Consider the following 17,086-nt stretch of genomic DNA (forward strand, 5'->3'; position numbering starts at 1 on the left):
ATGTAGCACTCATTGTGCTCAGTATGTGTGCAAAGGTTTAGGTGTAGGAGATTAATCTAGAGATTTTCTGGGATTTTGCAAGACCCCGATTGTCACTAGGTACATATGTGAACGATCAATGAACTTTTATTTACATAAGATCATAGTGACCTGTTGTATCCGAAGCGCCAATGTTCACATCGTTAATATTTAGTTAACTATTATATCGGTTAATAATATTAATCAGAACTAATATATTTCCAGGGTGTAACACACCAGTAACTATTGGAACTTATTTCAGAGAGCAGTCCTGGCCATATGTACTTGATATCTTCTTGCAGATATCAATATATTAGTGGAATAGGCGCTGGCATTGTATGAAAGCTTAAACTCATCCGGGCATAGATTGTAATTTCTTGTAATTTTCTCTGGTAAGCACTGTATATGTTTTATTTCTATTAGATGTATCCTTTTGTGTATTTTTAAGAACTTTTTTTTTTTTAACTTTGACTTTTTTAGTCCTTTTGAACCTGCAATCATCTGATCACTTTTACTATATAATCGCAATGCCACAGTATTGACGTATATAGTATAATTCGCTGACTCCTTTGAAGCTCAGCCTACAGCTGAGGAGTACCAAGATGGCAGCAACAGGGAACCTTCAGCAGACCCCTGGTTGTAATGGTAACCAATCAGTGATTGCGTCACGGGCGGGGATAGCGAGCGATCGGAGCCGATACGAGTTCCATTTAAATGCCATGGTCAGAGATTGACTGCAGCTTTTAAATGGTTAACAGCAGCAATAAGAGCTTAGCTCTGGCCTCCGTTATTAGGCACAGTTGCCAGTTATGTAGAATAGCCAGCATTTACCGCTTGTGGAAGGAGCTCCGCTCATGAGTACCCCAGCACAGGACGCACAGTTGCTTCCATATGCCTAAAGGGATTAAACAACGGGCAAAAAGAGCTCCGCTCTGGCTGCGGCTATTAAATACAGATGTCAGCATTTGCGGCATGTGGAAAGAGCTTAGCTCGTGAGCCCCCTCGACACACGAGCACAGGACGCACAGTGACGTCCATATGCCTGAAGGGGTTAAATGGTTAACAGCAGCAAAAAGAGCTCGGCTCTGGTCGCCGCTATTAGAAACAGATGCCAGCTAGGTAGAATAGCCAGCATTTGCTGCGTGTGGAAGGAACTCAGCTCATGAGCCCCTTCCACACATAAGCACCGCAGCACAGGACGCACTGTGACGTCCATTTGCCTGAAGGGGTTAAATGGTTAATAAAATGACAGGGTCTTCAGTATGTATCTTTGGAGGTGCAAATTTTGTTTGGATAAACTAAACATTAAGGAAAGAGGCTTATGTGGCTTTATCTCCTGTTAGGAGGCAGGATGTTTCACTATAGACCTTCACACAGGCACTGAAGCAGGAGGCCACAGATGTGCCGATTTCAGGCCCAACAAGCCTGGACATTTGGCCTGTGCGCTATTGGTGTATAGCACCAGTTCCTTTCAAGCTTGTTCTGTACTTTCTTGGCAGTAGATATGGTTTATACCCTTCCATGACACTAATGAACGGTGTTCCTGCATTAAGGCTTTTTGAACTTAATTTTTCTAAATGTTCCTTTCTCCCAGCTAAAAACGGTCCAATCTACGATGTGGTATGGAACAAAAATGCAACGGAGTTCTGTGTGGTGTACGGCTTCATGCCTGCCAAAGCCACCATTTTTAACCTGAAATGTGATCCTGTATTCGATTTTGGCACTGGCCCCCGGAATGCTGCTTTCTACAGCCCTCAAGGACATATTTTGGTTCTGGCTGGCTTTGGTAACCTAAGAGGACAAATGGAAGTGTGGGATATGAAAAATTACAAACTCATTGCCAAACCAACAGCTGCCGATGCCACTTTTTTCTCCTGGTGCCCCAACGGGGAGCATATAGTTACTGCTACTTGTTCTCCAAGATTACGTGTCGGCAATGGATATAAGATTTGGCACTACACTGGCTCTATACTACATAAGTATGATGTGCCAAACAACACAGAACTGTGGCAGGTGTCCTGGCAACCATTTGCCGACGGCGTTTTTCCAGCAAAACCCATTATTTTCCAGCCTGTACCGGGGGAAATGCCAGCTGAGGAGAGCAAGCCAGCCCAAGCTTACAGGCCTCCTGCCCTGAGGAATAAGCCAGTGACTAGTTATAAATTGGTAAGTAAGCCTTGTCCCAGCCGACCACAGTTCACATAATGTCTATACATGATGCGCAATCTTTAGCATCACACATCATGATGCATACACCACCAGAAAAAGATGGCTATCTGGCCGTGTATGCATCATCATCTGTGGAGTTTGGTTTAGGTTTACAATAATAGGAAATTTTGTTAATTTTTTTAAAAAAATACAAAAAGGGATCTTTTTCCACTATTGGCGTGATTAAGCATTACTTGGAGGGTTCCTCTGTAACCTCTGTTATATCAGTGCACAATGACTTACTGTCCAGTGGTAACAGGAGGCTGAATTCGATTAACTCATCACATCCAGGTTCATGTCATGCACTGCAGGGACAAACCTGGGGAGAAAACTACTGATCAAAATATAAGAACTAACCCCTGACTTTCTGGCCAAAAAAGGGTATTAATCCCTTTAATTCCAAAAACACTTCCACTGTATCACATCATGAAGGATTCAATCATTAGCCCCTTCACTTTACTACACTATCAGGGAAGCTGGATTTATCCTCTAATATACTGAACCAGCAGTAATGATGGCAGTAAGGGGGTAAGCCACTTGAAAAATATATAAACTTTTAAAAAAATATAGAAAAAATATTTAAAAGTTTAAATCGCCCCCATTTTCCCCAAACGTAAGTAGTGAAGTCTCGTACAATTCTGTCTACCAAAATTCAAAAGTTTCTCAGAATATGGCTACTAAAGCTAGGGAAAAATTTTTTTGCAGGTTTTATTTTTTTAAAAAGTAGTTTAACAAGGGAAAAAAAAAGTATGTGTATAAATATAAACTTGGTATCACCATAATCACATTGACACACAGAGCAAAGTCACCAGGTAATTTTTTTTATCACCGTGAAAGTCGTAGATAAAATAAAATAATAAAGACTTCGAAACAATGGAAACATTTCTGTTTTTCATCAATTCCACCCCACTTTGATGTTTTTACCCATTTTCAGTACATTACCGTATATAGTAAAATGAATGGCGTCATAAAAAGCTGAAGCAAGACAGAAAAATCCCGGCACTCACGTGTTGAATAATGCTCATTTAATCCAATATATGGACATCCATACAAGATGTTTCAGCCCATCCCGGGCTTTTGTGAATTGTCAAAAAGCCAGGGATGGTCTGAAACGTCTTGTGTGGATTTCCATATATTGGATTAAATGAGCATTATTCAAAACGTGAGTGCCGGGATTTTTCTCTCTTGGTGCTATTCTTCCCCACGTGCTCCACAATTAAACGGGTTGCCGACCATTCTATTTAAATTCCATTAAAAACTACAACTTTTCCCACAAAAAACAAGCCCACGTATGGCTGTGTCGATGAGGAAAAAAAAAATAAAATTATGGCTCTTGGGTGAATGGAGGGTTCAAACGTAAGGACTAAAAACTTCTCAGTCTTTCAGCGGTTAACAAATGTTTGAAAAAAAGGATATATTAGGTTGCTTGTAGAGTGCTCATCTTAAAGGGAACCTGTCACCAGAAAAAAATGCTATTAACCTGCAGATATGGGGTTAATCTGCAGATTAACAGCGTTATTATGCTGCCCGGCGCCTGCACGTAGCCAAATGCAGTGGGGATAAAATTAATTTTATTCTCCCCATCAGCATTCGGTTTCAGTCATGGGGCCGGAGGCGGCGCTGGTTCAGTCACCTCTGATATTACAGTGCGGCGGCTGTAACTGCACTGACTGACAGCCGGCCCCAATGCTGGGGGTATGGTTACAGCCACCGCTCTTTATACTTAGAGCTGTGACTGAACCTGCGCTGGATCTGCCCCCTTAACTGAAACCGCGCCTCCAACCCTGACTGACACTGGCTCTACATTGGGATCGGCTGTCAGGACCGGTGGCGCGGTAACAGCTACCGTTCTGTATTCTCAGAGCGATGACTGATCCCACACAAAAACCGCCCCCATGACTGAAACCGAATGCTACCTGGGGGGATAAAGTTAATTTTCTCCCTGCAGTGTTGGGCTACATGCGGGCGCCGGGCAGCATAATAATACTGTTAACCTGCAGATTAAACCCATATCTGCAAGTTAATAGCTTTTTTTCTGGTGACGGGTTCCCTTTTAATTACTCAGAGAGCAAAACAATGAGATGTTCCAAATTAAAAAGCAAAATGTTATTGTTAATTAAGCCATTTCAGCCGGCCGTCTATGTTTTGTGTATGGGGGATTTCCAAATCCTTAAACAATGACAGCTTTCAAAGAAAAGAAGGATTAGATATGTTAGATGTTCCCAGCCGAAAATTCCAAATGCGTGGGTCTCAAAACTGCCGCTCACATAACCTGCAGTATAGAGACGTCATCTACGTACTTGATTTATCAGAAAATCTAGAAAAGAATACAATTTATTTGTGCTCATAGGTTTGCAGCAGATTCCACATTCTTTTTCTGTTCATTTCAGCATGAAGAGGAACCTCCTCAGAGCACAAAGCCTCAGTCCACCGACAAGCCGATGTCCAAAACTGCTTTAAAGAACCAAAAGAAGAGAGAAGCAAAGAAAGCTGCCAAGCAGGTACTGCACGCCTGGTGCTAATGCTCTGTCCGGACCAATAGAGGCGAGACAAGTCGCACAAGGAGGACCTGTTGCCACACCACAAAAAATGTCTGTGATGATAATCACTGCATTCCTTATGACGTTGTCCTGGGTGTTGCTTTGGAGATTCCATTTCAAATTCGTTGTTTTCTCCTTCATAGATAAACTAAAAAGTATATACATAAAATATACTTACAGACCCATAAAAAAGAAGACCCTTTATGTAATTATGTAAAATAATATTTTAAAAAAATACAGGTGCTTCTCACAAAATTAGAATATCATCAAAAAGTTAATTTATTTCAGTTCTTCAATACAAAAAGTGAAACTCATATATTATATAGAGTCATTACAAACAGAGTGATCTATTTCAAGTGTTTATTTCTGTTAATGTTGATGATTATGGCTTACAGCCAATGAAAACACAAAAGTCATTATCTCAGTAAATTAGAATACTTTATAACAACCGCTTGAAAAATGATTTTAAAATCCAAAATGTTGGCCTACTGAAATGTATGTGTGTATAAATGCACTCAATGCTTGGTCGGGGCTCCTTTTGCATCAATTACTGCATGAGTGCGGCGTGGCCTGGAGGCGATCAGCCTGCGGCACTGCTGAGGTGTTATGGAAGCCCAGGTTGCTTTGATAGCAGCCTTCAGCTCGTCTGCATTGTTGGGTCTGGTGTCTCTCATCTTCCTCTTGACAGTACCCCATAGATCTCTATGGGGTTAAGGTCAGGAGAGTTTGCTGGCCAATCAAGCACAGTGATACTGTTGTTTTTAAACCAGGTATTGGTACTTTTGGCAGTGTGGACAGGTGCCAAGTCCTGCTGGAGAATGAAATTTCCATCTCCAAAAAGCTTGTCGGCAGAGGGATGCGTGAAGTGCTCTAAAATTTCCCCGTAGACGACTGCACTGACTTTGGTCTTGATAAAACACAGTGGACCTACACCAGCAGATGACATGGCTCCCCAAACCATCACTGATTGTGGAAACTTCACACTAGACCTCAAGCAGCTTGGATTGTGGCCTCTCCACTCTTCCTCCAGACTCTGGGACCTTGATTTCCAAATGAAATGCAAAATTTACTTTCATCTGAAAACAACAACTTGGACCACTGAGTAACAGTCCAGGTCTTTTTCTCCTTGGCCCAGGTAAGACTCTTCTGGCGTTATCTATTGGTCATGAGTGGCTTGACACAAGGAATGTGACACTTGTAGCCCATGTCCTGGATACGTCTGTGTGTGGTGGCTCTTGAAGCAATGACTCCAGCAGCAGTCCACTCCTTGTGAATCTCCCCCAAATTTTTGAATGACCTTTTCTTAACAATCCTTTCAAGGCTGCGGTTATCCCGGTTGCTTGTGCACCTTTTTCTACCACACTTTTTCCTTCCACTCAACTTTCCATTAATATGCTTCAATACAACACTGAACAGCCAGCTTCTTTAGCCATGACCTTTTGTGGCTTACCCTCCTTGTGGAGTGTGTCAATGACTGCCTTCTGGACATTTGTCAAGTCAGCAGACTTCCCCATGATTGTGGAGCCTACTGAAACAGACTAAGGGACCTTTTTAAATGCGTAGGAAGCCTTTTCAGGTGTTTTTTGTTAATTATTCTAATTTACTGATATAATGACTTTTCTGTTTTCATTGGCTGTAAGCCATAATCATCAATATTAACAGAAATAAACACTTGAAATAGATCACTCTGTAATGACTATATAATGAGTTTCACTTTTTGTATTGAAGAACTGAAATAAATTAACTTTTTGATGATATTCTAATTTAGTGAGAAGCACCTGTATTTACAGTCGGTATCTGAAAGACCTGCTGCCATTTTATCAAAGGAGGCCTGAGTGGGTTTTTTTTTTTGTTACATTTTGGATTCACTTGTCATTGATTTCCATTATAACAAAAAATGTTGTGGGTCCTGTTTTGAAAAATTCTTCAGTTCATGTTTTTCTATACAGGGACAAAAGAAAATTACAGACATTACTTTGGCAAGTGCACAGGCAGATTCTTTTTTTCTAAGCTGTATATTACCAAATGTCTAGAAAAATGTAGTGTCAATTGAGCCGCAGGAAGGTTTCATTTTTTTTTATTTCCCAGGAGGCCAAAGTAGATGAACCAACTGAGCCCGTCTTACAGGTTAGCCAGAATGTTGCCCCAACCACTGTAACAACTGGAGACCCTGAAACTGATAAAAAGATTAAGAACCTGAAAAAGGTAAGCAGATATTACCGATGATTCCTCAGGGAAAGTTTTCAGGAAGTACAATCCTGACATCTGCAGTACCAATTTCCATCAATTTAACTTTGTTTTGCCCGCCCTTATCCTATTCTAAAGGAAAATCATTTACTGTGACTTATGATATTGAATTACAGAATAAAGAAATACTCACCAGGGCTGTGGAGTCGGTAAGCCAAACCTCCGACTCCTCAATTTCCATGACTCCGACTCCCTCATACATGGCTCATGTTTAAGTGATAAATTTACTGTAGCACAGATTCATCTCAGCTAAAAGTCTAGACCCTTAGATCAGGAATAGGACAGACATTTATAGGACATTTCATGACTTTCCCAAATTCTTTTGAAAAAAATATTCCCCACAAACTGCATTGAATTACTGTATCCAATTTATTATATATTTTAGGAGTTGGCGTCAGTCCATTTTATACCGATTCCGACTCCACCAAAATGGACTCCGACTCCACAGCCCTGGTTTTCACTTCTTTCGGTTTTGAAAAAGAAGTGTTACAGACATGCTAATCATAGCAGACAAGTGATCACTTGTACTGCAAACCATATACTTCTAATGTTAGAAGTGTTGTCATAGGGAGTTGTACAAAGTGTTGTTCAAAATAATAGCAGTCCAATATGACTAACCAGATTAATCACTGTTTTTGGTGTAAATTATATTACCACGTGTCAAACAATTTACCAGTTGGTGCAGTAGATTCCAAGAAAACCCAACAGTCTCAGCATTCATGATCTGCATGTTTTTGAGTCTGTGTAATTGAATAATTAATTGAAAGGGGGTGTGTTCAAAATAATAGCAGTGTGGAGTTAAGTTAGTGAGGTCAATCATTCTGTGAAGAAACAGGTGTGAATCAGGTGTCCCTTATTTAAGGGTGAGGCCAGCACATGTTGTACATGCATTTCTCCTTGAAAGCCTGAGAAATATGGGTCGTTCGAGACATTGTTCAGAAGAACAGCGTACTTTGATTAAAAAGTTGAATGGAGATGGTAAAACTTACAAAGAAGTGCAGACAATGAGAGGCTATTCAGCTAAAATGATCTCCAATGCTTTAAAAACAGAAGGCAAAACTAGAGAGACATGGAAGAAAACGGAAGACTACCATTCGAATGGATCAAAGAATAGGCAGAATGGCAAAGGCTCAGCCAATGATCAGCTCCAGGATGATCAAAGACAGTCTCAAGTTACCTGTCCGTACTGTGATAGTTAGAACATGCCTGTGTGAAGCTAATCTCTTAGCAAGTAGTCCCCGCAAAGTCCCACTGTTTAAAAAAAAAAAAAAAATGTACTGAAGCAGATGCAATTTGCCAAAGAACACATCAACTGGCCTAAAGAGAAATGGAGAAACATTTTGTGGACTGATGAAAGTAAATTGTTCTTTTTGGGTCTAAGGGCCGCAGACCATTCATCAGACAACACCCAAACTCTGCATTCAAGCCACAGTACTCTCTGAAGACAGTGAAGCATGGTGGTGCAAGCATCATGATTTGGGCATATTTTTCTTACTATGGTGCCAGACCTATTTACCGCATACCAGGGATCATGGACCAGTTTGCATATATTAAAATACTTGAAGAGGTCATGTTGCCTTACGCTGAAGAGGATATGCCCCTGAAATGGGGTTTTCAACAAGACAATGACCCTAAACACACCAGTAAATGAGCAAAATCTTGGTTCCAGTCCAACAAAATTGAGGTTATGGAGTGGCCAGCCCAATCCCCGGACCTTAATCCGATAGAACACTTGTGGGTGACATCAAAAATGCTGTTTCTGAGGCAAAGCCAACAAATGCCAAAAAATTGTGGGATGTAGTTTGTAAGAATCTGAGATTGTGGGTTGTAAGTAATCACCTAGGCAGGTTAACGATGCAACAATATTTTAGTAATCACATCCATGGTAATGCAGCATATACAGTTCTCTCAGTCCTTAAGTTCTCAACCTGGGATCAGTAGTTCCACTGGCTTTGTATCAGGCCATACTCACTGTCTCCCAACTTTTGGTTGGCCCACAGATTTTGTATCTCCAGCCAGTATAGTCTATTGCCACAGTCCACGACCCTCCAGATGACAGATAAAACAATGAAAGCACAGGTATCCAGTAGCAACAGTCCTTGAATAAAGTTTAAACCCAAACGACATATCCACAACTGTAGCACGTTTATCCAGCTTACTTGATGACTCTTCTCCAACACTCCGTAAGCAATCCATCCATCCATCAGCTCCACGTCCACAGCCATAGATCCTATCCCTCCGGTGTCCTTCCAACAACTCACTAAAACAGGTCCCTTCTCCCTCTCTGGTCTCGGCACCCTCCAAGGTCAGATGGGATGACACCCTCCCCCTTAAGAATCTACTGTTAGCTGAAACAATGAAGAATATTCCAGGAGCCTTCACCTGAGACTGCATGTAAGACCCCCTATGGTGACGGCTCCACTGTGTCTACAAATCAACACTCACAAAATGAGATTATTCCCTGCTGGAACAATGGTTAGAGACTCCTGAAATACAGGTGAGATTAGTGGAATGCTGGACATTTTACACGTGAATCTAGTGCACATACTGACAAGCAAGCAGAACTATATAAAACATAACAAGTAAAACATAATAATATCAACGAACTGGTGCTCCGTGATGGGAAAGTCTCAGTCTTTAGTAAGTGGGCAGATCCTCATAGTCAATCATCCTGGGCTGGAATAACAGTTGACATGTGCCAGAAGTTGGTTGACTCTATGTGACATACATGTCAAGCAGTTCTAAGAAACTGTGGGTATGCAATGAAATATTAGGTTAGTGATCCACAGGAATGCTAAATCCTCAAAAAAAGTACATATTGTGAGTTTGTAAAGACAAATGTAGACACTGCTATTTTTTAGAACAGCCCAATGTTCATTTTTTTGTTTTCTGTAAAGTAGTTAAAATTTATATACATTTCTCCATGTTTTGAATTAGAAAACAGTGTGCAATGTTCCCAATGCATGGAAATAGAATCTAGTATACAGATTTTGTGCTGAACTCATGTTTTTAAACACTACTATATGTGGCCAAAATCCAGGTCATACTTCTCTTACTAATTCCCTTGAATACTGATTATAATTTTTACTAGTAAAGAATTCTCCTGAGACTTTCTCTATCATTTATAACTCTGCCACTCCCGATTTTCTCTTGCACAATCAGCTATGTGCTTTGACTTTGGGGCTCTCGGCTGTAGTTTGTCCATCTGCCATTAATGTAGATATTGTTTTGCAGAAACTGAAAGCTATTGAGCAACTTAAAGAATTACAAGCATCTGGCAAGCCATTGGAAAAGAACCAGGTAATTGTGTCCTTCTCTAGGCAACAGCAGTTTACCGCCCGTCTTAAAGAGAATGTGTCCTCATATAAATTAGAAAGCTTACACTTTTCACACTCATTCTTCCTAGTGTTTTAGTAAGCTGACTCTGACCCTATCTTTTTGTATCGAAGCATCTAATGTGTGGCCAGTGTGAAAATTGCAAGCATATTTTTTTTTTATTATTTTTAATCCAGATTGTGATATGAAAAAAAAACACCATCATAAATAAAAAATACATGGAACACAAAAACCTGACTTAAACAATAGCATTCCCTTTAAGTATATTCCTCAGTAGAATACAATGCAGCAAGAATTAATGCAGTCGTAAGCCTTTGCACATTGCAGTGGCCTTTGTATCGTTCTAAGGCAAATGTCACAGCTAAAAAGTGATTTGTTTCATTGTTGAATCTGGGCTCGATACAACCAGCCCAACAGATGTTTGTTTTTTTTTTCCCCTGTCTGGTGCCGTGAGATGCATCGGTGGTCCTTTCCATCACACACACCCACAGTGGTGTTATATGGCTGCCATGTTGGTAAACCTCAAACCCTTCAAAATATACCCTTATCCCATTTAGTGAATGCTGTTAAATGCCAAAAATTGCCATCTCCTTAGAATAAAAAGACCAAAAAGTTATATGTACCCCAAAATGGTACCAAAAAAAACAAGGCTCTTTCCACAATAAAACAAGCCCTCATGCAGCGCCATTGACAAAGTTACGTGAAGACACAACCAAACTTCTTTTTGAAAAATTGTTACATTTTTATAAAAGCAGTAAAGTATGATAAAAAAAGACCCTAAATAAATTTGGTAATGGTGTACTCATACTGACTTGTAGTATAAAGTCACTAGGACAATTTTACTACACAGAAAAATAATGGAACTGACATTTTTTTCTGTTTTTCTCCATGTTGAATCTTATTTTCTGTTTTCTGTAGATTATATGGTAAAGTGAATGCTGACATTCAAAACTACAACTTGAACCTTTTATATGGGCTATTTTTATGGTACAAGTTTAGCATTTTCTCCACCAGTAGTTGTATTGCAGGACATGTATATTGATTGGTAGGTAAGGTGTTCTGATTTTTATCTGATTGTACGCTCCCGTTCACAGATTGATAAGATGCAGAAGGAGGACGCACTTCTGAAGGAACTGGAAGACTTAGAGCTTGGAGTATAATATCAGAATTATGATGGACATACTAAGACGTGTTTTGTACATGGAAGAAAAGGATGAATGGACATTGTTTAAACTTTTATCTTATGTTGGATTTACAATATAGATATGCCAACAACATGGGAGTAATGTTGTTTTTTTTGTCTGTTTGTTTTTTTATAAAGAAAAACTGCCAGAATATCCTTTATATACATTGTCCAGCTTTTTCTACCACTCAAGGAGACTTAGAGCACATAAGCAACAGATGTGAGGAAAAGTTTAGGCAATTTCCTGTTAAAAGCACTTGCAGACACAGGGCTATGGGTATACGCCCTGCCGCTATGAGGCTTGACATCTTGGGGGAACTGTTGTGTTGACTCTGCCAGGTGAGCTGTTCTCTTAAGTTGTGTAGTTTCCTTCATCACAGGGAGGATACGCCGTACACTCCACAGCAGTATATCTCCATGTGGATGCCACATCTGCTCCTGTTACCCTTTCCCTGAGGCTTCTGTTGCAGCAGAGTGTTAGTGACCCACAATCTTGAGAGGTCACCTGCTGGCAACTGAAGACATTGGAAGGGTGAGTGTAAATATAACACCTCTCCTCTGCAATCCTATGTCCCCGTCCCCCCCTTCCTTAGGGTCTCTCTTCTGGGCATTCTTGAGTGTCATCCCTGCTTTTTATTCTCCTATTGATACTGTCCACAGGGGTACCTCTCCCTCTTTTGGCTATATGCATGTGGCTGCTGGGACTTCGTTAATGCGCTTTTGCGACACTTTTTTGTTGTTTTTTTTCTACTGTTGGTCCTCTTAGGTCCCTTCTGGTCCTTTCTGCCAATTCCTTGTCTTTTTCTGGGCTTCTGTCACTAATATATTTACCGGCGGGAGGACTAACTAATTGAGGCCATGGCATAACTCATGGCTATACTGCAACAATTCTCCACACTACCTCCTGCCAGCCCACTGTCCCACTGGTCACTTATTTCTTTGGTTTGTACTACGACAAATGTTTACCATAAGACCAGTCGGGCTCCTTATGTGTCCACTGAAGGCCCTGTCAAGAAAGGAGAGTCCAGTCTTCAATTCATCTTGAAACTCTTCAGTCTGCTTATTGACCAGCAAAAGACATGTCTAATGCCATCACAGTTCCTGGAATGTCTGGACATAACCTTTGACACCTGGCTGGGTTGGGTCTTCTTTCTCCTAGACAAGCTCCCCCTTCTTGAATTTTTATAGAATGTTTCATTTGTGCATGGAAAGCTCGTGATCCACCAGTTTTTCTATGAAGCTTCTGGGCAGAATGGTCTCTCCATTTGAGGAAGTACCATACAGCCAATTTCACACCCATCCACTACAATGTTCCATTCGGTCTTTCTGGGACAAGTCAGTGGACTCCTTGAGTTGTCACATATGTCTCCCTATTCATGTCCCTAAAGAACCTTGTTTGATGACTGACAGCTCCTGCTCTGCTTTCCTGCAGATCCTTCCTTTTTCTCCAATTGTACTCTTTGGCCCTGCATCCAGATCAACCTTATGGAACTGAGAGCCATATTTCTAGTTCTTTCTCATTGGCTTTTCCTTTTCAGCGACTAACCACTTTGAGTGCAAACAGACAACTCGACTGCAGTTGCCTACGTGAACTATCGGGGGAGGGGGGTGGGGTGGGCACCAGAAGCCCCTATGCCATGAGCTAAAGCGTTGGCATTCGTTCTAGTTCTCTCCTCAATCCACATTCCCAGCATGGAAAACTTGTCAGTGGACTTTGAGAGTCAAGAAACTCTGGATCAAGCAAATACTCTCCTCCCTAGCTCTGCCTTTGCTGGGCACCTCCCCACGTAGCCCTCTTTGAGTCCTGTCTCAGTCACCAGGGTCCCAACCTATGTTGCCAGATCCTGAGACCCGAGGGTCTTCACAGTAGTCACTTTCCCAGTTTCAGGTCATTCTGGTTCCTAATTATTGCTTATCAAATTTTTTTATTTTTTTTGCTCTCCTACTGCTTTTGGCACTAAACTGTGCTACCTATTGTCCGCAAAGAAAGCATAGCCCACCAGGCGGAACAGACACTTTTTTTTTTTCCATCTACTGTCAAGCCTCTTAGTGGCAGGGCGTATAACCCCGGTCCTGTGTTACCCCATGTATTCAATGAGCAACTGATTTTACAGTAAGCGAAAAAAAGTCCAAGTTTTCACCCACATTGAGAAACTTTCCCACCATTACTGTCAGTACTGGAGACGACACACACTACTACAGCTCATCTGTCCTCCACAAATGTAGAACTAATTTATTTTTACTTTCATATCCTATAACTGCAATGTGCTAGCCAGGGTCTAATAAAATGTCATCTAATTTTAACCAGATCCCTGTGGTTGCCTTTTACCTGCAGGAAGTCCCGGCACCTCATCTAATTTGTAGACTGTGACACTGTTGCGACCTGATGCACGCATGACGTCATGTCAGGCCTACTAATCAGAAGATGCATTAGAGATCCCGGCAGATAGGGAGCGGTTCTCAAGGCTCCCATCCGAGCCTTGACATGGCCATTGGACAAGGGTCCTGTAATCTCTAAAAGATGCTCACTTTTTTTTATTAAGTTTAACTAGGTGGTTTAAAATTTCCTTGACCTGTGTTCTCATTACATCAGTGGCGGGCTACAGGCATTTTACACTCGGTCAATAGTCTGGATATTGGCTTTCTAACAAGACGAGAAGATCTCACAATTTCACTGCAAGGCACGCTGCAGAGGGTTGTGAAATCCCACTCTGCATGCCGGGATCTCATAAATCGAAAATTCGGGGTTGACTTTTCGGCTCGCTTTTGTCAGTAACTTAATATATATTTAGAAAAATCACTACTCTGGGCCTTCCTACTCTTTTATTAAAGGGAAACTGTCAATAGGATCAACCTTCTAAGCCGTCTATATTGGCATGCAAGTCATAGAAAGTTGAATAAAATTATATCTGCGGTCTGATGTCTTATTCCAGAGAAATCAGAGTTTATCGATCACCCATGACAGCACCACAGTGGGGATCCGCCCTTCAAGGACAGGAAACCTACAGGCTTAAAAGGGCTGCACCTCTCCCACGCATCAGTTGGTTTCCTGTCCTTGACGGGTGAACATCTTACAGACTTACCTGAAGATCTGAAGACTGATCATTTTCCTAGGTCCGGCCGGTCGGTTCAGGCAGCGGTATTTTCCCTGCCTCAGCCAATGCGGGGTCCCTGGAAGCACCACAGTGGGTCCAGGGGGACTTTCACAGTTGGGTGCAGGTGAGCGGCATCCCGGTAGGGGGATTGCTGGCTCTGGCATGGCTCATCGGGCTGAAACAGCAGCATGCGATGCTTCCGGGCATGTTCTGATCCAGAGGCGCGCTAGATGTCTGGAAGAACCTACTGACCCGGAACTTCCAGGAGTACCAAAGAGGCTTGGAGGGGCGGGCAATAGCGCTGCTCCAGCATTTAAGTGACGGCAGGAGCATGGATCGGCACTTCCTTGCTCGCTGTCCCCTCCAGGATAATTGAGGAAACCGAGCAGCAGCAGGCGGAACGGCGTTAACCCTGCAGCAGTACTGGTGGCGGTCGTGTCTGTGAGAAACAGGTCTGCAGGCAGTCGCAGATCCTGTCAGAAGAGCTTCAGCAAAGTGGACGAGTCTTCAGCCTCTCGAGATGGTCTTTCGGTTGAGATGTGTCCCCCTTTAACTCCGGTACCATTTGATTGCCCCACACTGGGAAGTGATCTTCGTGAAAGTTCACTTGGTTATGTGGCCTTTCCCCTTTTTGTCATTTATTGCCAGGGAAAAGAAGTGTACATCAAAGTCTAAGCACAAGGAGTGTGCGCTTTGCAGGAATCTATTGCCTGACTCCTACCAAAAAAGTCTTTGTCAGTCTTGTATAGAGCAGACGGTAGCGGAGGAGACCCCTAACTTTGCCACTATTATAATAAAGATTATTTAAGGTCAACCATCAGGGCGGAAGTTAGAGAGTCCCTTAAATCCCTTTCCCAGGAAGAGATTTATAGGTGGAAGAAAAAAAAAAGGCTAGCCAGCGGTCCCCGGGGTTGATTTCTAACGTATCAAATGTTGACGAGGACTCCGAATCCTACTCATCGGCCACCTCCTCTTCAGACGGTAACGCAGGCCGCCTCTATTTCCATATAGAAGAGATGGACAAACTTGTAAAGGCATTTAGGACCACAATGGGGATAGTTGAGTCCAAATCTAAGAAAATTATTCAGGACTAGTGTTGAGCATTCCGATACTGAAATATCGGGTATCGACCGATATTCGCTGTTTCGGAGTTCCGATACTTTTACAATATCGAATACTGGAATCGGAAGTTCACATAATGCCTGCGCTCTGCAGTGTCTCTGAAGGATGACAAGCTGGATGGCAGCGCTCAGCTGCGATCCAGCCTATCATCAGAATGCCATCCCAGCGTGGGAGAATTCTCCTGCTCAAGCGCTGACATTACATTATCTCCCTTACATTACAATTAAATGGAATAGCAGGAATTAATATTTTTTTAAGACGTTAATGCCACAGCCATGGTGGTTGTGGCATTACAGTGGTTGCCCAAATCGATGGGAACAGTGCTCACAGTGAAACATGAAAAGCCGGCAATTCATCAGCGGCTTATACCGGTACCCGACAATTTAGAACAGAAGGAATAGAGCTTCGCACATAGATTAGATAGATAGAAACATGTCAGTCACATATATAAGAAGTACAGTGATAGTGTTGGTTACTGTACTTGTCATTTAGTGTTAAAATAAAGGATTTATTAAAAAAAAATTGGCGTAGGGTTCACCCTAATTTTAGTCTCTAGCGGAGGTTAAGCAGACGGCTGGGGCAGATGTTTGAAGCCTGGGAAGGGGGTAATACCCACGGAGCTTCACAGGCTACTAATATCAGCCCCCAGCTGAATACCTAGCCTTTACTAGCTATTAAAATGGGGGACCCCCCCAAAAAAAATGACGTGGGGTCCCCCCTATTTTAATAGCTAGCAAAGGCTAGGCAGACAGCTGGGGGCTGATATTAATAGCCCAGGAAGGGTGCCATGAATATTGGCCCCTCTCCCAGGCTAGAAACACCAGCCGTCCCAGAAATGGCGCATCCATAGGATGCGCCAATTCTGACACTTAGCCTCGCTCTTCCCACTGCCCTGTAGCGGTGGCAGTGGGGTAATAGGGCTGGGGTTGATGTCAGCTTATAATGCCAGCTGACATCAAGCCCAGGTTAGTAATGGAGAGGCGTCTATAAGACACCCCCATTACTAACCCCATAGTCAAAGTTAAAAAAAACCACAAACACCCAGAATAAAGTCCTTTAATTGAAATAAACACACAATTCTTTATTGTTCTAAATTAAACCATACTTACCATCACGCCTATTCCAGCTGAAGCCAACGATCTCCTACAATAAAAGAAAAATAATAAAGCAACATCATCCTTACCTTTCCATGGTTCCCAGGACAGCTCCAGCTCTGCTACATCGAGATGACAGGCTGGATCGCAGCAGAAAGCTGCCATCCAGCCTGTCATCCCGCAGACACTGAAGCGCAGGCATGCTTGCGCTCCTCAGTGTCTGGCTGTGACGGCATCCAGATG

At 42.2% G+C, this 17,086-nt stretch overlaps 1 protein-coding gene across 1 annotated transcript in view; it reads left to right on the forward strand.

Moving 5' to 3' along the window:
* The window catches only part of EIF2A (eukaryotic translation initiation factor 2A), a 39,030-nt gene extending 27,406 nt beyond the window's left edge, over positions 1–11,624 (forward strand). The window contains exons 10-14 of the mRNA XM_073674710.1: positions 1,613–2,184; positions 4,617–4,727; positions 6,855–6,971; positions 10,248–10,313; positions 11,444–11,624. Of these exons, the coding sequence (XP_073530811.1) occupies positions 1,613–2,184; positions 4,617–4,727; positions 6,855–6,971; positions 10,248–10,313; positions 11,444–11,509 (932 nt within the window). The 3' untranslated portion in view covers positions 11,510–11,624. The remainder of the gene's footprint in view (positions 1–1,612; positions 2,185–4,616; positions 4,728–6,854; positions 6,972–10,247; positions 10,314–11,443) is intronic.
* Positions 11,625–17,086: the final 5,462 nt, after the last annotated feature.

This window comes from Phyllobates terribilis, unplaced genomic scaffold, assembly GCF_046119375.1.
Source record: "Phyllobates terribilis strain yellow unplaced genomic scaffold, ASM4611937v1 Scaffold_3__8_contigs__length_932513732, whole genome shotgun sequence".
Classification (NCBI taxonomy): Eukaryota; Metazoa; Chordata; class Amphibia; order Anura; family Dendrobatidae; genus Phyllobates; species Phyllobates terribilis.